This window comes from Eurosta solidaginis, chromosome 1, assembly GCF_040869045.1.
Source record: "Eurosta solidaginis isolate ZX-2024a chromosome 1, ASM4086904v1, whole genome shotgun sequence".
Taxonomy (NCBI): domain Eukaryota; kingdom Metazoa; phylum Arthropoda; class Insecta; order Diptera; family Tephritidae; genus Eurosta; species Eurosta solidaginis.
This window is the reverse complement of record NC_090319.1, coordinates 330,839,849-330,863,218: the sequence shown is the minus strand read 5'-3', so window position 1 is coordinate 330,863,218 and position 23,370 is coordinate 330,839,849. Positions and strand designations below refer to the sequence as shown.

Sequence of the window (23,370 nt, the reverse complement as noted above, 5' to 3'; positions counted from 1 at the left end):
AATTGATACGGTGATAATCCCGAATGATCAACGAGATTGTAGTTCCAATATGATTTTGAAAACAATTCCACAACTATTGAGTTAGGGCCGATATATTCCGAAAGGATTTCGAAGTTATACCGTAATAGAGCCGTAGGAGGACCGTCCTTGATGATCCGGAATACCTCACATTTCACCTCTCTTTTCATGTCGATGTTGTTGTAAGCGCAAAACACTCCCCGAAGGCTTAGGGCAGTGTTAGGGATGAGAGCAGAGTAATAGCCCGTCTGCTTCAGAAACTATTTTTTACGCCTGAAACATTCTTGTCTGTATTTAAGTCGCCTCTTACGACAGACATATCTACTCGTTAAAAAGCTGGGATAATATCACTACACTAAAATTTGCAATTATGCGATTTGTAAGCCAAAGGTGAGGGGTTGTTAAAAATTGGAGGTGTAAAGTACGCCTCTTTTTCCAAGATATTGTGACGAATATTAGCAACACTAAGGGATACTATCATCTCTAAGCCGATACTAAGCAGTCACTTGTATCTACATAAACAAATCAATCATTATGTCTACACATATGTACGTACACGCAGCGGAGAGAAACGCACAAACACATGCATATATCTTGTCTGAGATGCTCAGAAAAGTAGGCAATCATTTGTGCAAGTCTCACTCACATATACACGCGCATATGAGAAGCTATAAACGTGCATCTATAGTTATAGCTGGTAATTTTATAGCTGGTAACTAAGTAGTAAATTCTAGAAGCGCCTAGAAGTATGCGGACGAGGAAATCGAAGAGTAAAAAAGAGCGCAAGCTGAGCAACCAGTAATCAGTTTGATTTAAGCAAGCTATTGGTTGTCAAGTATCAGTGTTATTCTGAAGTACTTTAATAAAGGCCATTTCGCATTATTGAATATTAGAGTTATTTATTCAACAGTTTAGCGATACGAACGTTTGTAGAAGGTGTAAAAGAAGCGGAGTTTCACTAAACTCGTTACAATATAACTTCTTCAGGCAAGTGTTATCACACACTGATCTCTTCCTCTGATCTGCCTATCCTCACCCTTACGATTTAGATCAATAGTTTCGGAATCCTTTTAGATATGAACTGAAAAGCATCTTGCATTAAAAGCCGATCTTTCAAGATCTTATATCAGTCTAATATAAAAATAATTGAAAGTACTTAAAATCTTCTTTTAATATTTTTTGTGTAGGTTAGAAGCCTAGTGTCTCCATCTTGCTCTTTCCCCTCCCAAGATTCTTCCGTTAGTTCGTGCTTTGCCTCTTAATACTACACTTCCTGAATGGTTCGGCGGTGTAGGGTTATCTCACTCAATCTTATATTTTTTCTTTTCATTAACATACCTGGTTGGTGTGACACCATCCTCTTCCACAAAATGTTCCCAATTTTTTATTTGATCTGCAAAATCGACAAACAAAATGATTATCCTTAAGCATAAATATCTTAAGCAGCAATTAATGAACCCTCTTACCGGCTGATGCACGTTGGCCGATATCTACACGTACACTCTTATCTGCGTTTGTTGCTGATGTTAGATTTGCCTGCTTACGTTGAGATTTTCGCAAGATTGGAGATAAAAATGCATCATCAAAATCTAAATCATTTGCATCACCAATCGAGCTAGCACTATCGTCCATATGAGATACATCATTTATTTGCTCGCTATAAGCGCTAATAGGATCCGATAACATATTTAGCAAATTTTGCGTCAGGGTATTTGACATTGAAGTGAGGGCTGGCAGTGCCCCCAATTGAGTATTCGATACTGTGACAGTAGGCATTGGTGTATTACCATTGTTCGTGATAGCGTTTGGCACCAAATTGGAAACATTTGGTCTATCAATGCCATTATTACAAAGGCTTGATGCTGTAATTGTTGTTGTTGTTTGCGCTGATTGCGTTAATGTAGTTAATGCTGTGGTAGTTACACTGTTGATTGAATTGCTTCTTTCTTGGCGCATGTCTTGTGTCGCATTGTCTTGCGCTACCAAACTAGATGGCACCACACGTTCCACACCTGGTACTATGGCAGCTGGTACGGGTGGTGGTGCTGGTAGCGGTGATGTTGGATCACGTGTGGGTAAGAGGGGTGCACGAATTTCAGGTAACTTTGTGTAGAGATTTTCACGAGGTGATAAAATTTTCATCTCACGCAATTTGGAACGCAATGTCTCTACCCATTCTTGCATAATTTCCCTGCAAAAAGAGAACATATAAAGTGATTTATTTTAAAATACCTACAAAAAAATCCAAACAAAACTGCTTTAACTACGCGCGTTGGGTAATGTAATGATAATACAAAGAAATACAGCAGCAAGAAAACATGCAACTTAAAATTAAAGCCAAAATCTATTCCATAAATTACGCGCAAGCGCGCTTCTTGTTGAGTAATAATTCGATGTGCAACCTACCATGACATTGCGTGAAAGCGTATCACTTCATTAGCAAGCGTGACGACAAATTCGAATTCATGTGAATTCGGTATAAGTGCATGTGAAATGTGCAAAGTGTCCTGCATCGAAACGGTCCATTCTGGAATATGAGAAGGCGCTAGGCGAGGTTCGGCATAACCTTCCAAAAGAGCATCGGTATCATCGTGTACACAGAAAACAACCCAGCTGCGATCGGATTTCTAAAAATTGAAATTATACATACACAAAAGCTTCAATATTTAAATGTCATTACATTTTAAAGCGTAAATGATACAAGGTGGCACAAAAACAAGTAAGGAAGGCTAAGTTCGTTTGTACGATATGGGTATCAAATGAAAGGTGTTAAAGAGTATTTTAAAAGGGAGTGGGCGTTAGTTCTATAGGGGGAGGTCTTTTCGAGATATCGCCATCAAGGTGTAGGGGTGACTCTAGAATGTGTGTGTACGATATGGGTATCAAATTAAAGGTATTAATGAGGGTTTTAAAAGGGAGTGGCCCCTAGTCGTATATGTGAAGGCGTTTTAGAGATATCGACCAAAATGTGGACTAGGGTGACCCAGAACATCATCTGTCGGGTACCACTAATTTATTTATATATGTAATACCACGAACAGTATTACTGCCATGATTCCAAGGGCTTTTGATTTCGCCCTGCAGAACTTTTTCATTTTCTTCTACTTAATATGGTAGGTGTCACACCCATTTTACAAAGGTTTTTCTAAATGTATGTATAGTTTGCGTCAAAAACCAATCCAGTTACCATGTTTCTTCCCTTTTTTCGTATTTGGTACAGAATTATGGAATTTTTTTTCATTTTTCGAAATTTTCGATATCGAAATTGTCGGCGTGGTCATAGTCGGATTTCGCCCATTTTTAACAAAAAGATAAAGTGGGTTCAGATAAGCACGTGAACTAAGTTTAGTAAAGATATATCGAGTTTGCTCAAGTTATCGCGTTAACGCCCGAGCGGAAGGACAGACGGTCGACTGTGTATAAAAACTGGGCGGAGCCACGCCCATTTTGAAATTTTATTTTTGTATTTTGTTGCACCATATCATTACTGGAGTTGAATGAATGTTGATATAATTTACTTATATACTGTAAAGATATTAAATTTTTTGTAAAAATTTTACTTAAAAAAATTTTTTTTTAAGTGGGAGTGTTCGTCATCCGATTTTGCTAATATTTATCTAGAACATATATAGTAATAGGAGTAACGTTCCTGCCAAATTTCATAATGATATCTTCAAATTACTGCTTGCCAAACTTTTAAATTACCTTCTTTTAAATGTGGGTAAAATTTTACCAATTTTCTATTTTGCGCCATATGGTCAACCCACCTACCAAGTTTCATCGCTTTATCCGTCTTTGGTAATGAATTATCGCATTTTTTCGGTTTTTCGAAATTCCGATTCATTCATTTTAAATATCGATCTGGGATGATGAGTGCCCAGGAACTTACATACCAAATTTCATCAAGATACCTCAAAATTTACTCAAGTTATCGTGTTAACGGTCAGACGGACGGACCGACGGACATGGCTAAATTAATTTCTTTATTCGCCGAGACCAATTTGATATATAGAAGTCTATATATATATCGATTAGTTTATGCCGTTACGGGCTACCGTTATACGAACAAAATTAATATACTCTGAGCTCTGCCCAGCTGAGTATAAAAAATTTGTTTTCGCTGCGACGAGAGATATGTTGGGTTGAAAGGGCAGCATAAGCCCGTTCGAAAGCGTCACCCTAGAAATGCCAAGAGCTATCCAGTTGTTTGAAATCCGATACAGCGAACCATACATGCGATCGAGTCAGGGATTTGTTCATCCTATCTAGTTGAAGAGCATCACAGGTCCTGGAACCAAATTTGGATTTTAATGTGAGCGGCGCGTGCAGCACCATAAGGTCAAATACAAGTTCTAACATCAGCCACACAATATCTTTGAGTTTATCTCCTCGGTTTGTCCTTTGAGTGCAAATTTAGGTTTAGGTTTTTTAGGTTTAAGTTTAGTTTATTAAGTCTATGATCAAAAAGAATCTTACAGACTAGATACCAATGAATTAAGAGATATTAAAACTACATAATAACGTTATAAACGTAAGTAACATGGAAATAAAAAAAGATTAAACAGTGAGTTAAATAAATATATAAAAATAAATTAAAGGCACAATTCCAGAGAAGACTTGAACGTACTTCTCGACAAAGCGAAAACACAAAGGAAACTCCCTGAACGTCTATTAAACTCGGTAAGTGCGCGAAAAATTGGTCGAAAATGCAATAATTAGCTCTACCGACACGCAAGTAAAAGAGCAAGAAAGTTCAAAGACACCTATTAGGTACATTAAAGGTAACTTTTGCTGGGAGAGCTGAACAATCCAAAGAGCCAGCCAGGAGATCATAAACAAACCTTAGTAGATGCAGAGCTCTCCGGGTTTCAAGAGATTGGAGATTGATAAGCTTGGAGCGCGAGTAATAGGATGGGGTTGGGTCGTCAAAGTTAATAGCAAATAAGCAAAATATAATGTATTTTCTTTGAACCCTTTCTATTCTGGCGGAGTGGCCACTATAGATAGGAATCCAGACAACAGAGGCGTATTCTAGTTTTGATGGAACTAAAGAGAGAAAAAGAGAAAAAGGTTTCTGTAATTTGGAGTGATCATCCTCTTTATTTTTCATTAAACTATTGTGAACGGGGTTTTCGCAAGTTTTCGAACTACCCTTGCAGTTTGTAAGACGGAATACACAGACCTTGGCGATACATCTTCGGAACATTGTGCATTCGAAAGCTCTGTGGTATAGCATAGATGTGGTTTTGCAAAGATATTGAAAACGAGTCTTACCTACGTGGTAGCCCTGGACAGAAGAGCTTTCGCAGAAGAGTTTTTCATAACCTAGTCAACGCTCACCCGTTAACAGCGGATACATAAGGTCCAACGGATTACAGGGGTGATAAGCGCAATACAAAGCTTTATAGCTTCCGCAACCCAATTGTCAGGATCACCTATGCGAATATGAGTTCATCATACACATATTTAGGCGAGGCTCTGGCGACCCCAAAAAGGTTTAATGTGGTCATATTAACCGTTCCCGAGATGACCGGGCTAGTACCTTACTGGTTCCTTGAACTTTACTTCTAAAGTTCCGTGAAATATGCCAATTATATTATTATTATATTTTGTGCCCAACGAAATAATTATCATCTACTTCCTACCTATATGTTTTTATGCCAAGTATACTTACTTTGGGGCCTACAGTAAACTTTTTCCCTTCAGCGGTTAGTCTTTTGAGCCAAGTATTCTTATGGATTTCTCGAAATTGTGCCACAGTTGTACTAATCAGAGGAGCATTACCACCAATGGCACCGCTGCTACCACTCAAAGTGGTGGCGGATGAAGACACAGCTGACGCGTTTGCAGCTGCCAAAATTGAGCTCGTTGCCGTAGACATATGGATTTAAGCTGGAAGTAATTATATTTTTTATTTCTACGCCTTCCCTCAAATTATATCAATTCATACGATTCCCGTTGCAATTAATTTAATTGTAGTTATGCAAAAAATAGGTTAATTAAAATCAACAGCTTTGCATTTATTCACTGCACTATTGAATTTGTTTACGATGGGAAAAAATTAAAATGCTCCCTGCGACACATGCATATAAGCCCCGACGTCGACGTCACAATCGATGTGTTTGTTGTCGTCGCTTTGTCTGTCAGAATGAAGCTCCACGCTCTTGCGCTTTTTCACCTTGCACACCTCTACACACACACACGTGCAGTAATTACTTTTGTCAAACTTTCTATATGCAATGAATTGTGCAAACCTATTTTGCAGTTTTTCATATAAAAATAAACTGAAATTTCAGCATTTTTCAATAAACATGAAACATTTAAATGTATGGAAGCACTTGAGTTACATTCAAAATCATTTTAGAACACTTTAAAAGCTTAAAAATTTGTTAAAAGACCACGAAACAGAAAAACTAGCAATTACGTGACGCCATGTTTGCATTTATTAAATGTCAATAAAAAGCGATGCCAATTGGAATGTTTTAGCAAGGCTGCCATATTGAAATTTATAGACTATTAAGGTGACTAGAAAACATATAGCGAAGTTTTATGATTGAAATACGCCATTTAAGGGCTAAGTTGTGAGCTTGATGTCACTGCTTGGGATGGTTTCATGTAGGATCGTTCAAACCGTCCGTAGAAACTACTGACATCACTACGTATATAGCAAAACATACTTGCATCAAAGAAAACTCTATATCATGCTATAAATTAATAAAAAAAGATGTAGCGGTAGAGACAGTAAGTAAAGTAAACTTCAAAATTGGAGTTCCGTCCTCAGATAGAGCAAAAATTATGGACTCGGGGCTGTGGCCGTCAAATGTCAAAATCCGACCGTTTGAGTTTTTTCAAAAGTTTGTCTCGACAGAGGGAGGACAGTGAGTGATGCGCCTATCACAAGTCCAAAGCTCCTAATATATTATCACAATGCCGGTGGTCTGCGTACAAAAACAAATGAGCTATTTCAATCGGCAGCGACCCACGACTTTGATGTCATCATACTCGTGGAAACTTGGCTAACTGCAGATTTTTTATCATCAGAGCTTTTTGATCGTTTTTATAATGTCTATCGAAGGGACAGGGTACTGCAACCGGGGGTAACAAGAGGGGCGGTATTTTGGTGGCTGTAGCATCTTCTCTGGCAAGTCGTGAAGTGCAACTACACGTTAATGATGCCAACATTGTGCAAATTTGTATTTCTGTAAATATAGGAGAAACGTTCCTTGATAGTATAAATGAAATTTTCTTTATTGCTAGTTACATCCCACCAAATAACAATTATGGAATTTACGAGTCACATATTGATAATATCAGCTTTATTATTGATTCTCTATTACCTCACCAAACGCCCTATATTTTGGGTGACTTTAATCTGGGTTCTATTCAATGGGTGAGAGATCCTGATGACGGCTTTTTAACCCCCTTTACATCTAAAAAGGATGTCGAGGACTTACTTTGTGATACATTGTACTCCTTTAACCTATCTCAAATTAACGACATTGGAAATGATTTAAACAGAGTGTTAGATCTAATTTTTATAAACAATGATATATCCTGTGATATTTATAAGTGTGATATGCCACTCACCTGTGAATCGGTTCATCACAAAGCAATCTCTATCCAGTTCTCATTCTATAAATACGATAATAACTCCATTGAACCCGAGTACTACTTCAATTTTTATAAGGCGAATTTTACGGCTCTGAATGCGTTTTTCGACTCCATTGATTGGAATTTAATCTTTGAGCAATTAGACTTATCAAATATGTATATGAAGTTCAAGAGCGTAGTAGAAGAAAGCCTTAACTTATACGTCCCAGCCCACAGAAAAAAGAGATCTTTCAATCTCCCATGGTACACAAAAGAACTTTTGAGGTTAAAAAACTAACGAAACAAAGCGCATAAAAAATTTAAGAAAACTGGCTCTGCTGACGACGAAGCAAAATTTGCTGAGTGCAGGAAGAAATTTGAATGCCTATCCAAGTTCCTTCATGATAAATATATTAATTCGCTTGAGACTAACATAAAAGCCAACCCTAAGTCTTTTTGGGTTTTTGTTAACTCAAAACGAAAATATAACGGTATGCCGAAATCAATGGAGTTTGGAGGCGAAGTTGCTTCCTCAACTCAGGAAGCATGTGAGCTCTTTGCCGACTTCTTCGGGTCGGTATTTAACAGGTTCCGGACAGTTAGTACGTCATGTGATACATCTGCCATAGTGGAGTCTGTTAATATTGGTCAGTTCACGGTTACAGAGGAAGTAGTCCTGGAGTCCCTTATGAACCTTGATGTATCTAAGGGTGCTGGATACGATCTTCTGCCACCCTTGTTCTTAAAGAATTGTGCGGTTTCACTCTATCCGCCTCTTACTAAAATCTTTAACAAGTCCCTTGAATTTGGTAATTTCCTTGACGATTGGAAAGTGGCATTCTTATCGCCAATTTATAAGTCTGGCCCTCGAAACAAGGTAGACAACTATCGACCCATTGCTAAGCTATCCATCATCCCAAAGCTGCTGGACAAAATTGTAAATAACCAGCTATTTGCAGTTTTTAAAAACTATATTGTCCCTCAACAGCATGGTTTTTATTCAGGGAGATCCATCAGCACAAATCCCACAATATTTGTTAATTTTGTGGTTAATGCGATTGAGGACGGCGAACAAGTGGACACTCTGTACACTGATTTCGTAAAAGCTTTCGACAGTCTCAATCATAATCTTTTACTTAATAAACTCGAGAAACTCGGAATCCACTCCAACGCTCTAAGTTGGCTTGAGTCGTATCTCCAAAACAGGAAATTAATAGTAAAGATCGGCAGCAATCTCTCCAAACCTATAATCGTTACATCAGGAATACCACAAGGTAGTCATCTGGCCCTTTACTTTTTTCTTTATTTATAAATGATATCTGCCAATGTTTTAAATTTTGTAGTTGCTTGATGTACGCTGATGATCTAAAACTTTATTACAGAGTTATATACATTAGCGACTGCATAGAGCTACAGCAAGACATCTTGGAATTGATAAAATGGTGTAATAGTAACGGTCTTTTCTTGAACTTCTCCAAGTGTAACATTATCACATTCACTCGGAGAAACGCATGCATAATGAACAGCTATTACTTTAACGATAGCGACTCATTTAATCGTACAACTACTGTTAAGGATTTAGGAGTATACTTAGACTCGAAGCTTAGATTCGACTTTCATTGGGAGTACATAATCAGTGCTGCCAATTCAAAACTCGGCTTTCTCAAACGTAATTCCAAAGACTTTTTTGATCCGCTAACGCTGAAAAGTCTTTACATTAGCCTTGTAAGATCCACTTTGGAATATGCCTGCATCATTTGGGACTCAGACTTTGTAACCCATTCCAGCCGGTTAGAAAGAGTTCAAAGGAGATTCACTAAATTCGCCCTTCGACGTATGTTCACTTTTGAATCGATGCCATCTTATGCACTAAGATGTAGAATTTTAAATATTCAGTGCCTTAATATTCGAAGGAAAATTTGTGGTATTTTCTTTATCAAAGACATTTACGACAACAAAATCGATTCTCCGGAACTACTTTTTCTTCTCCCCTTCTATGCACCTGAAAGGTGTCTAAGGGACAAATACATTTTCTACGTTCAAACGCGTAGAACGAATTTTGGAATTAATGAACCTATTCACAGAATGATCTCCTTATGTAACTCTGTTTGCAATCATGCCGATTTTAACTCATGTAAAGAACATTTTAAAACTGATGTTATTGATTACTTTCTTTTCAATTAATATGTTTCAGTATTCCTATTAATATATAAATGTTTTTACATGTATTTTTATTTAAGCCGTAGCGAATTTTTTAGAAACATTTTTGTTATAATGTCGTTGTATTTATAAATTGTTACCATATATTTTTCTATCTCGATAATTTTTATTTAAGTTGTTACAGATCTGTGAGGACTATGTCCGGTAGATAATAAATAAATAAATTAATTAATGGAGCCATGCCATAACGCTAAAGCCATAACCAAATCATAGCCAACCAATTGGTTTTTGGTTTCTCGCCATATCCATAACCTAAAAATATTTGAGTTGGTGAATTTATTAACTTTTTGTATATTTCATTTATTGTTTTGGATACATAATGACTACGAGACTTATTTTTTGTGAAATATGTATGTATTTTTTTGCGTTTTCTTCATTTTTATGAAATTTTCACGATTTTTAGGTTAAGGCACCATTAATTGATCACATCGGAGATGGTTATGGATATGCGTATGATTACGACTATGGCGTTAGGGTTAACGAAGTTTAATACGCTGTAATATCAATAAAAAAAAGTTTAAAAACACTTGGTGGAGATATCAAAAATTGAAAAACTTTTTCTCAGCACCCTGAAAAAACCGCGAAATTAGTTTTAACCATATACGCCATTCTTTTTTATCGCTAATTTGGGCAGGATACACTCGCAAACATGACAATGCCAAGGTATTGCTGTTAAAATATTTTTATTTTGTTTTCGATATAGGAATGTACTTAAATTAATTTTTTTCGGTAAAAGTCTAGTTGAGGGGTCGACTGCTAATACGGTACCAAAAATATCGAGAGAGGCGTGAAACGACGCATCTTGATATCAGTATTAATAATCCGAAGGCGGAAATTAAAAATTTTAAATCGTTCAAAAGATATTATCAAAAAACCGAAAAATTACCCGCGGGTCCATCCGAAACCGAGGCTGAATCCATAGTATTTTTGCGCAGAATACCTTTCTGCATTGGCGGCCTTCGGCCGCGCTTATAAAAAATTACCCTGGGTGGGTCCAACACCGGTTTGGAGACCAAAACAATATCCGCGCAAAACTCTTTTACCCACAATTTTTTGTGGGGACAACAGCATTACAACAACCACATGAAAATAACCAACTTCAACTGCAAATATCTCTAGACAGAGATACAATTTTTCTTTTCCGCCTTCGGATTATTGTTGTCGATATTTTTGGTAGCGTATTAGCAGTCGACCCCTCAACTGGACTTTTACCTTTTTTTCTTATCACGCTTATTTTGCTACAGTCTCAAAAATATTATAGACTGTCTTTAAAAAAAAAATAGACATGAAGTCTTACATTATCTGCGTAAATATGCGTATTTAGCGGTTTTGATTGACGATAACTTTAATTTTGGCGAACATTTAAACTATGGCCCCTATTATGAGACAAATTCGATCTTCGACTGTGGTCGAAAGAGCTGATCGAACGAATTATCATTCGGTATTACGACGCACGTTCGTTGAAGGCAAGCGTTATTGTGAATTTCGATAAATTCAAAAGTTCACAATAGCACATTTCCAATACTCTGTCAAATAAAATAAAATAAATAAACAAAAGCAGAACTAGTTATTAAATGCAAATATTAAAAATAAAAGTATGACTACAACGGAATTGTGGTTTGATGATTCGTCAGATGAAGAGGAAAGCTTACTGGAGCTAGCCAGAAGTAGAAGACAGGTGAGATGATTCAAATCCTTTGGAAATGAATTCCACCACGTAAGTGTAGCTTTCTAAATAAGTTGTTAAATTGTTGAAATTATAAGTTTTGTTTATAGATTTATTCAAAATATCAGACTGTCCAAAGAAGCGTTCATGGACTTGTTGTCCAGTACAGATGAACTGCTGCAGCAATGCACAAGAGCCAAGTCCATTCCTAATATTTTTTAGTTTTGGCAACAGTTCTCCGATTTTGTGCTCAGGGATTCTGCCAACTGCCCTACGGACTTGCCCAGCCGACTGTGTCTGTGGTACTATCAGAGGTGTTGAATGTCTTGGAAAATTTTATTTGTGAAAGATGGATAAAATTGAATTACGAGGAGGCTGAGCTGCATCAAGCAAAGTTGCATTTCTATAATGTGCAAGTTCCTTTGCTATATCGGAATTTTGTTCCATAATTGAAACCAGTCTTTCAAGCTGTTGTTTTGTACTCACGACCTTGGACCTATATAAAATTAATTCAAATAGTTTAAAATTACTAGTAGGTAGTAAAAAAGTAGAACATAAATACAAAAAATTCACATTTTAAACAATTCGTTTTCTATTCGATACAGCATCGACAACAAATTTCTATTCGCTTGAAAATTAGATACACAACGAAAATTTCGACAGAGATGAGTTGTCATAATACCAATTTCAAATTCGATTTTCGATGTTCGATAGCCAGCGAAGATCGAATAATGCTCATAATAGGGGCCTTAAGGCTCCATTACTGACACAGCATAGACTTGACTTGGCTTGCGAACTGTCACTTACAGTTCTGTTAAATGAACATTGCATGTTACTGATTACTCAAAACTTAACTTGACTTAGAAGTCTGTTGAATTTTTATTTTCTATGTAAGTTCTAAGTGACGTTTACATTTTGAGATGCCATTTGTTTGTTTCCATTTCATTTTGACATTTTGTCATACAAATTGACATTTATTTAAAAATAAATTTCAACACTGATTATGATGCCAGATTTTATGCGCCAAGTGGAGTATAATCGTGGCTAAGTTGCCAAGTTTACGCCAAGTCAAGTCAAGTCTATGTTAAGTATCAGTAATGGGGGCTTTAGATACACAACGAAAATTTCGACAGAGATGAGTTGTCATAATACCAATTTCAAATTCGATTTTCGATGTTCGATAGCCAGCGAAGATCGAAGATCGAATAATGCTCATAATAGGGGCCATAAACATAGACCAGGTTGCCGAAATTTTATTTTTATATGTATCGAACTTTTTATATGGCAAGCGGTCACATTTGGGTTGCGCCCTTTAATATTTTTTTACTCCATCCATCGTGATACGCAGGCCGGATTAATCCGCAACTGGGCCCAAGGCAGCCATCAATTTGGGGCCCTTTTTTTAAGTCCGTTGCCTTCTTTTTTCGATTAAAAAATACAAACTTATATCATTCATAAAAATTTTTGTGTCACAATGTGATAATATCAATAAAACTACTATCTACATTTTAACATGTCGTCTTCATATTTGTTTTCGGTAAATTCGTCAATTATATCATCAATATCGATTTTTTTTTCAATAAATCTGACTCAATGCAAAGTATACCAACATATCGAGTCGCTCTTGCCGCGTTGTAGCTCTTTCAGCAGCTTTGATTCTTTTTAATTGCGAGAAGGATCGTTCGGCAGAACAATTTGTGATCATTAATGTTAAAAAAATCCGAAGAGCTATTTCTGTGTTAGGAAATACATCGGCTAAATGATCTTCCATTAGAATCGTATACTGGAGTTCACCAAACTTTGGAATTGTTTCATTTCAATGAAAAATTCTTCCAAATCTCTAGAATAAAAACGAACCATTTTATTTTTAGCTTCGTGGAGGTCTCCATCACTTAGAAAAAAATTAATGAGAAATGCAAATCTCTCTGAAACTTCCATATACACTTTCGCATGTTGTTTGATTTTACTGTGAAGATTGGCGATAATTTCGAGGAAACCTTTTGTCCGTAAATCATCGCGAGGCGAAAAGTCTACTTCTGGGCATTTCCGTCATTAGGTTGTTTTTTTCTACGATTACGTTTTACGATTTCTGTATAACCTACAATTTATATATACACTTATGTACAAGTCAACGAAGAACATTCCACAAATATAACCAGCAGCTCGAAGTGCAGAGATATCTCACGCATACCAGCCGAAGTAGTTACTCACACATACACACGCATAAACTACAAAAATACATGTATATAGCTGGTAACCAACCATGACTTACAACTGTTCGCGAAAATACTAGACCTTAGGAGAGATGGATGAACGAGAAAACCGAGAGCATAAAAGCAACGCAAGCTGAGGAATCAGTAATCAGTTTGATTTAACCACGCTTTTGTGAAGTACGCGATATTGAAATATAATTGTACTAGCAGACTATTATTATTGGTTAGGTACTGGTATAAATATCAGAACTAACTAAAAGACCATTGGCTACTCAGGCCATCAGCTCAATTTTGATGATTAATTTGTTTTTTTAAGATTTTAGTTCTTTAAATAATCATATCTATGATTTTGATGAATTTTGCAATTTTTTCAATATTTTCCTGGCTAGGTGTATTTAGGATGCTGTTTAAGTTGTCTGTGTTGAAAAGCGTTATTTTTAAGTTGCGATGTTTTGCACATTGGTTGAGGATGTGATCCAAGGTTTGGTAGGTATTGCAGCTTGTACACATTGGTTGGTTTTCTCTTTTTAAGATATGTTGGTGAGTGTTTGTAGTGTGTCCCAGTTGGAGTCGTGAGAAGATTCTAGTTTTGAAGCCGTGGATATTTGTTGGGTATTGTGGTGCCGTCCCCCCATCTTTGTTGACTATGGAGTAATGATCATGTCTGTGGTTTGCTCGTGATTGGCGTAGTTCGTCCATTATGATGCATCTGATGTGTCGTTTTACATCTACCTTTTCGGTTTTTGCTGTGCGTATTATTGGTGATTGTAAGCAAATTTTGCTGCTTCGTCGGCGTATTTGTTGCCACTGATTTCTGCGTGTCCCGGTATCCATAGTAGTTTTAGTTTTTTCTTATTTTTAAGCTATTGCATAGATTTTATCGCGGGCTTGGCGACTAAATCAAAAAAAACCGTGACGGATATTTGTCAAAAAAGGTTCGAAAAGGCTCTTAAAGGTTCGGTGTTAGCAACAGGCCAAATACATAAAATTGGATCTCTATCATAAACAGCGGTGGGCACCACTACATTTACACGGTTACCAAATTGGGAATGTGTTAGTAAACACGAACGCGTAGCGAGCACGAAAGCAAAATCAATTATTTATTTAGTTTGATTCATGGCGGAACGATACAAGGTGCGGCATCGAACAGCTGATTATAACCTTTTTTTATTTGATTTGATACATCAACTTCCGGCGCAGTACGATTTTGACATTTGTCCATCGAATTTACAAAAATAAAGTACTTGGAATTCTTATTTATGTATGTAGCTATGTCACCATGCTGCCACCTTGTATCGTTCCGCCATGGTTTGATTTCAATGCTTGAACGGTTAACACGTGTCACGCTCACTCTTTGGTACTCTGTTTTAAGCGCGCGTACGACACTTCCTTACACTACGACCATCGAAATCAAACTAACATAGTGTACCTATACCAAGTGTGTCAACTAAGCGATAAACGTCAAAACTACAAACAGCCTCGCTCACCTGATGCCATGGTTCAATTATGTACAGGTTGGCTCATCTCATCAGCTGATTTTATTTATGTCATTGCATGGTCGAAGGGATTGTCAAAAGGAGATAGCAAACTCAAAATGAAACCAACAAATTGGCAACATTTTACTTACACATACAAAAACTGCCAAGTTTTATGTTTCCATTCCATACCATTCGCACCAACACCAATACACAGATTTTGACAAGTTGAACAGATATATTTTGTTGCTTTACAGATGAGCCAACCTAGGCTGTATATAGTTGAACCATGCCTGATGCAAATCTAAGGTCTAGAGTTGCATTTTTGGTACGTAAGAGTACTTCAAGCTGAGTTGCATTTAATAGTTAAATAAAACTTTGTAGTATTTACAGATGTAATAGTTGCATATAATTCCGCGGAAATAAGAATACTAGATTTGTAGCCTGCAACAATGCGGAAACATACGGAAATCAAAATGTATTTAAATTAGAATCAAAATATGAAGCGCCACACGTGTAACATGGAAAAATTTCACTTCTAAGGCTGTTTACACAAATGCATAAGGGCAAAATTATATAAAACGCTTTGGTCACTTCAAAAGCATATATGACACTACTTTATTTTTGCTTGGATTTCAAGCTAAAAAAACTAACGAAACTTTATCGTAACTTCAAAACACAAAAAAAATTTCTATCATGAAAAAGCGAGGCCACTATTCCCCCATAATTAGCGAGTTTGTCATGTTTTTGTTTATGTTTTACATTTTATCTTTACATTAACATTTTTAACAATAAAACAATGCAAATAACACGCGCAAATTATTTCTTTCTCTAATGGTTCTTTTTTTTCACAAGAAACTTGATTCTAATTGTGTTTTTATGCACCAAATTTTCAAACTAAAAAAAAACTTTCATTTGTCTGAAAAAAAATAAAGAAAAAACGGCCGAATGTCAAAATAACTTTAAAACAAAGTGGCTCGTTTGTTTTTAATGAAAGGTTGTATTTTTCTTGTATTTCGTTAGTTTTTTGAAATATAGTTTAGCGTAGGCACGCAACCAAAGCATTTATGTAAATTTTTCGATACTTCGCCCGACAGATGAATTAATGAATGCAACACAACCAAAGCGTCTGTTTAAATCCGCCTTAATTTTTGTAGCTGTGAAAGCCTCCTGCAAATATAATGGTGCTGTAATTGCAAACAAATCAAACTCCTATATGATGCTACTTTATTTTCTATGTATTTTTCTTGTATTTTTTCTTATATTTTTTGTCGAGGGAGCCAATAAGGTTTCAATACTGGTGAAAGTATGTGAACTATATTTGAAAAAACTAACGAAATACAAGAAAAATTCAACGTAGTTCATTAAAAACAAACAAGCCAGTTTGTATTTCGATAGGGTTTTTTGACATTAGGCAGTTTTTTCTTTATTTTTTCTGACAAATGAAAATTTTGTTTTTAGTTTCAAAATTTTGTGCATAAAAACACAATTAAATTCAAAGTGTAAATTGTGTGTGCAAACGAGTTTTCAATAAGTGTACATTTTTCAGTTTTTCATAGTGAACTTCACAATAATTTGAAAAACTCTACGTTTTCTCTGCTTTTTACAATTAAACTTTTAATGAAAATCAATAACTCTGAACTGAATACTTTTCGCCATGATATAAAATTAAAATGCTGTGGAACAGGAGCAACACTTTTGTGACTACATAAACCCTGTTTCAATCTTTTACGTCTCTGCACAGAACCCTAATTGACCTTTTTCAACCGAAACAACAATGGCAACCAAGATTTTCCCGTTATGCCCACTTAAGCGAGTGTCTGTCAGAAAGAAGTCAACACACTTGGTATAGGTACACTATGCAAACTAAAAGAGCTGTCGTTGATTTTCACGAAGTAGCCATTGTGCTATCGCTTATCGTATACATATATGGTCGCTTACAAGCCAACCTAATAAAACCGCACTGCATTTTTTTAGCGCACGCAAGCAACCGGCGTTTTTTGCCTTAAAACGGTAGTTATGCGGCAGTTACTCACGAACGTACGTACCAAAAACGTGTCAGCTGACACGACCTATCTTATGAGTGTGCAATGTAAACGAAAACTCACCGACGTGCAACGCCCGTACGTACGTAGCCCGGAACGTAGAAATCCAAACAATTTTGATTTTTTCCGTAGGAACGTGTCAGCTGATCGCTCTCTCACTAGACAGAGTTGCCTAGTAAACTTTTGTGCGCTAATTTTTGACCGTTTGCAATTTTATGCAAAAACGCCTAATTAAATTTTGAAAAATTGTGAAAATAATTCGAAATAATTATATAAAAGTGTTGATTATAAATATTTAATCTATTTATACTTATTTAATAGTATTCCGGCCTTTTACAATATCAAAAATTAAATTGGAAAAAGTTGATGTTTCCATAAGCATACATGCAAAATGGTCAATGGCAACAGTGCTTATCTGTAAACAATACACACACAAATATCTTATGTACATGTACACAGACGCATACATTGATTCCTACGGGCTTGAAAGTTCGGTCAAACGTGCTTCGTACGACAAACGTCCTTACGTACGGCACACGTCGGTGGGTAACTGCCGCATTACTCACGAACGTACGTACCAAAAACGTGTCAGCTGACGCGACCTATCTTATGAGTGTGCAATGTAAACGAAAACTCACCGACGTGCAACGCCCGTACGTACGTAGCCCGGAACGTAGAAATCAAAACAATTTTGATTTTTTCCGTAAGAACGTGTCAGCTGATCGCTCTCTCACTAGACAGAGTTACCTAGTAATCTTTTGTGCGCTAATTTTTGACCGTTTGCAGTTTCATGCAAAAACACCTAATTAAAGTTTGAAAAATTGAGAAAATAATTCGAAATAATTTCGTAAAAGTGTAGATTATAAATATGTAATCTATTTATATTTATTTAATATTAATTCCAGCCTTTTACAACATCAAAAATGAAATTGGAAAAAGCTGATGTTTCCATAAGCATGCATGCAAAATGGTCAATGGCAACAGTGCTTATCTGTAAACAAAACACAGCCAAATAAGTTATGTACATGTACACAGACGCACACATTGATTCCTACGGGCTTGAGGGTTCGGTCAAACGTGTTTCGTTCGACAAACGTGCGTACGTACGGCACACGTCGGTGGGTAATTGCCGCTTAACCCAAATAAGCATGCGTTGCGACAATGTAAAGCATGTGTGCAAACGTCAAATCTAAATGTCACGCAGAACAAAAATTGGAAATCGAGTTAGGTTTTCACGCAGCAAATTCAATTTGAATTGCTCTCGTACAAGTTGTATGTGCATGAGACATTTTTAACAGAAAATGACTTGCGTGCGTTTATAGGTTGGCTTTTTAGCAGGTGCTAAGCTCACGCCCACCCAGGATCATAAAGTTAAAGTTAAAGTGAATGTTAAAGTTAAAGCGAAAGTTAAATTAAAAATAAAGTTGAAGTAAAAGTTAAAGTTAAGGTTAAGGTTAAAGTTAAAGTCAAAGTTAAAGTTAAAGTTAAAGTTAAAGTGAATGTTTTTTTTTTTTTTTTTTTTTTTTTTTTTTTTTTGTGTTTCGTGGAAGGAGGAAATGCTTTATGCACTGACCGGGATATTTAAGCCTCACTGCGAGACTCTCCGAGTGTAGGACTCCCTTCTGCCATGAAGGCCTACCCACTAAAACCTAACCTCCCACGGCCCGCGCAAATCCCCGTACCTGGGACCGCGTTTAGCATTACTTCGGGTACGGGTGCGCGCTACGTGAGCTCTATGGCTACTCTCACGCTAATGGGCTAGGCATCCGTCTTCTCGTTTACTGGTAAGTATATGCCTCACATATGTGCTGACCGTATCCCATCTGTCTCTTCGACAGGTCATGTTATTAATGACACTGCCCGGGGATAGGTCGCCAAGTACCTCTTCTATCCTCCTTCGCTGATGGGAGAAGTGCCTGCATTCGAAGAAGGTGTGGCGTACATCGTCTATTTCCCCACAGTACAGACAGCTCGGGCTATCAACCTTACCCATTCTGTGTAGGTATTTGCGGAAGTAACCATGTCCCGTTAGAAACTGGGTCAGGTAAAAGTCTACCTCTCCGTGCGGTCGCTTCAACCATGGATCAAGTTCAGGGATTAGTTCCCTAGTCCACTTTCCTACGATGCTGTTGCTCCACTGATCTTGCCAACGTCGGATCGATTCTTCTCGCGCCTGCATGGCAACAGCAGCTCTACTTGCTTGCGATCCGTTGTCATATATTGTTTTTCTTTCCTCAACGAGAAAATATATCGGTATGGTTCCCGCAACGACCAGGACAGCTTCAGCTGAGACCGTGCGGTAAGCCGAAGATATTCGCAGCGCCCCTCTGCGTTGGACCGAGGTGAGGGCGACTCGGTTCTTCCGGTATTTCATTGCGTTCGCCCAGATTTCTGCACCATGAAAGAGTATAGAATCCGAGGCTAATGCAAGCAACTTCCTTGTGCATGGCTTTGGGCCACCTGTGTTTGCCATTAATCTACTCAACTGCGCTATTATGCGCGCAGCTCTTTCGCAGGCCCCTCGTATGTGATCCGAGAAGTTGAGTTTGCTGTCTAACCTCACTCCCAGATATTTCGTTGAAGCGAGTGTTTCTATTGGCTGGTCCCCAACCATCATGTTCCTGGTAGTGGGAATACGTCTCTTTGTGAGGATGACGATCTCCGTTTTCGCTGTTGCTAACTGGAGACCGTGCTCAGCCATCCACCTATTTACATTACGCATGACCTGGTTTAATTTTAGCTGTGCCAGCTCGCAGCTTGGTGCTGTTATCACAGCTGCCACGTCGTCTGCAAAGGCAACGAGGAAGGTGCTTTCTGGCATGTCTAATCGAAGAAGACTGTCGTAAGTTATATTCCAGAGATCGGGACCTAATACCGAACCCTGGGCTGCTCCACCTGTTATTTTTACCTTTTTTTTGACCGTGAGTACTTTCATATATTAGAAACCTCTCTCTTAAGTAGTCCCTTAAAATTTCTAACAAATATTGCGGTACTTTGAAAGTGCTTTCTAGTGCCTCAAGCATGTCCTCCCACCTAGCTGAGTTAAAAGCGTTTTTGACGTCCAGCGTGACCAGCAACACTATAGGTCTTGCTCTGTGGCACGCTGTCTCGGCTTTCTTGACTGCGTCTATAACTTCTGCTATGGCATCGATTGTGGAGTGCCCCCTCCGAAAACCATGCTGTCTGGGCGACAGTCCTCCGGCGTCCTGTAACGCTCTGGTGAGGCGTTGCTTCAGGAGACTCTCCATCAATTTCCCTGCTGTGTCCAACATACATAGGGGACGGTAGGATGATGGAGAGTTGGGATCTCCTTTCCCTTTTGGAATGAGAACCAGTCGTGCTGTCTTCCATATGGTGGGGAAAGTTCTTTCTTCGAGACATTTGTTGTACATGTGCAACATAAGTTCTGGGCAGTTATTTGCAGCTAGTCTAATTGCCTCCGCGGGTATTCCGTCCAGATGCTTTCCTAGGTTTCATAGTTCGCACGGCAGTTTTAAGCTATTCTTCTTTGAATGGTTCCACGTCGCGATCTTCATGGGTAACGTACCCGCCCTCCCTAGTCAGTTGGGTAGGAAACAGGCCATCCACAATGTTCCTTATTTGGTTCTCGTCCATCAGCTGGTTTGGCGGACGGAACTTCTTCATTACTATCTTATATCCCTGCCTCCAGGGGTCTCGATCCACTTCCTCGCAAAGCGCTTTCCAGCACTTAAGCTTGCGTTGCTTAATGGCAGCACTAAGAGCTTTCTTCGCTCCTTTGTACGCTTCCGACTTTTCTAGAGCCTCAGGCCTGCTGCGCGCGCGAGTTGCTAGCCTTCGCATCCTGTGGTATATTTTCCGCAGCTCCACGAATTCGCTATTCCACCAGTATACCGGCTTTTTACCCCTCCACACTCCCCTCCGTGGCATAGAGAGGTTGCAAGCGTGGCGAAGACAGCTCATTGTCTTTTCAACCGTCTCTTCCGTCGGACTGGAGTTGTTGATTACCCGTCGGGCATCCCCCAGTACTGATGCGGAGAACGTGGCAGAGTCGACCTTGGATGCGTCACATGCTTTTGTTCTACGTGGCCCGTTCGGAATCTGCCTCTGACCGGGATCGTTTAGGTGGAAAGTGATGTAGTTGTGATCGCTGCCAGTTAGATCCTCTATGACTCTCCATCCAGCAGCGGTCAGCAGCAGGCTTTCTGACACTAGTGTTACATCGGGGATCGAGTATCGAAAGCCTGGCCGTCGGTATGTAGGGGTCGTACCAGTGTTAAGCACGTTCAAACCGAGCCTGGCTGCTATCTCAAGGACTAACCTTCCACGGGTGTTAGTCTGCGGCATTCCCCATTCGACGGCTCTTGCGTTAAAGTCTCCCGCCACAACCAGGTTACTAGTTAAGTCCCTCAGGTCGTCTTCAATAAGTTCAAGCTTGTCCCTGAACGTTTGAATGGGATCATTTGGGGACAAGTAGCAGCTTACTATTGTGGTATTATTCGTAGTTAGGCGGACGTAGCCTTGTCCGGCAACACGGTTCACAATATTGGCGTTTGCATCTGTCATTCAGATTGCGGCGGTGCCGGTGTTGTCTATATGCCAATCATTTCGGGCTCTATAGGGTTCGCTGATGATAACGCAGTTAGCTTTATGGTCTAAGACCAACTGTTGTAGTAGCTCATCAGCAAGTCTGCTCCAGTTTAGGTTGCCTTGGATAAAACTAATCACTATTGAATTGAGACTTTGGCCTTTGCTGCATGCTCCAGATCCAGGGACACAATCGAGCTTCTGTGTATTACACAGGTAACATTTTGGAGCTGCGGTACAGGCCGAAGCTTTGTGGTCGCTTTGCCCACACTTCCAGCAGGCGTTACTCCTGTCTGGACCCTTGCATTCAGCCTTCCGGTGTCCGTAGCTGAGACACCTAAAGCAGCGTTGTTCTTCTGCTCGCTGTCTGATTCGGCACTGTATCCATCCGATAGGAATTTTACCTTTTTTGAGTAGGGCGTTGCCAATATTCTCGTCCACTTCGACGACCGCCATTTTCTGTTCTCTTTGGTTTGTTGCGAACACAGAGACACGGAGAGGTCTAGTGATTTCTTCTTTTCCGACCTCCCTCCTTATTGCGTCTTGGATTTCTGTTTCAGTTGTGAGACAGTCCATGCCAAATACTTCCAACTTCATCCGCTTGGAAAGCTGTTGTGCTTCACCGACCTCTCCTACTGCACTACCTATAGCTGCTCTGAAGGCCGTCTGGTCACTGCAGCGCGCCGTTTCAATCAGTACGTTACCAGATTTGGTTTTTCGTACTGACCGTACCACCGTACCTGTGTCATTAGGGCGGAGCTGGCCGCGTATGGCCCCTAGTATCTGGGCATAGCTTTTGTCTTCCACAGGTTTTACCACAAAAGTTGCTGCTTGTCTCCTCTTTCTCGCCCGTTTTTCAGCTTTAGGAGCTTGGACGGGGGTGGCCTGCTTAGCTGGCTGGGCCCGCTGTTTCAGCCTCCGGCGCGCTACATTGGACCAAGACTCACCTTGTGAAAGCGTATTTGTTCTTTCATCTCGTTTCTTTTTGGCTTCCAAGTCCTCTGAGTAGGAATCTGAACTCGTTCGTGCCCTCTTGCTTTTTCGGCCCGATTCTCTGCTCTCATGAAGTGAATGTTAAAGTTAAAGTGAAAGTTAAAGTTAAAGTGAAAGTTAAATATTAACTTCTCATTTATTCAATAAAAGTAAAAAATTTATTTTCTTATCGGTCACCACGCTTAAAAAGGTTAACTTGAATTAATATCAAAGACAAAACTTGAATTAATATCAAAGAAAACAAAATGTTGCATAAATATTATAATTGCATAAGTTGATAATATGCAATAGCTTTACCGCGGCAGTCCCCGAGTGCCACACGTCCTTTTTTTATTATTAAGTCTCTTATTTGATTAACTGTTTCCCAATTGTTGCAGATTCGATTTTTGACTGCTTGAAGCACTAACAGATTGCCGGAGCATATCACGTATTTTGTCTTTTTTTGTTAAGAGGGTAGAGTCCGGCTTCATGTATTGCTTCTGCTTCCGCCGTAAAGATTGAAGAGAAGGGGAGCAGCGATTTCATGCCGATACAGACGCCCAGGCCCGACGAGAGGGGGGGAGGGGATAGGGGGATTCCCCAGG

General features: G+C 38.7%; 1 protein-coding gene across 4 annotated transcripts in view; it reads right to left on the bottom strand.

Moving 5' to 3' along the window:
• The window catches only part of LOC137237861 (mucin-2), a 197,040-nt gene extending 190,599 nt beyond the window's left edge, over positions 1–6,441 (bottom strand). For 3 of the 4 annotated variants that reach the window (XM_067762166.1, XM_067762163.1, XM_067762165.1), the window contains exons 1-4: positions 5,693–6,441; positions 2,425–2,645; positions 1,485–2,209; positions 1,357–1,411 (exon numbers count right to left, since the gene is read on the bottom strand). In XM_067762166.1, the coding sequence (XP_067618267.1) occupies positions 1,357–1,411; positions 1,485–2,209; positions 2,425–2,645; positions 5,693–5,899 (1,208 nt within the window). In that variant the 5' untranslated portion in view covers positions 5,900–6,441. The remainder of the gene's footprint in view (positions 1–1,356; positions 1,412–1,484; positions 2,210–2,424; positions 2,646–5,692) is intronic. The other variant, XM_067762164.1, reaches the window with a different exon arrangement.
• Between the last annotated feature and the right edge of the window lie 16,929 nt (positions 6,442–23,370).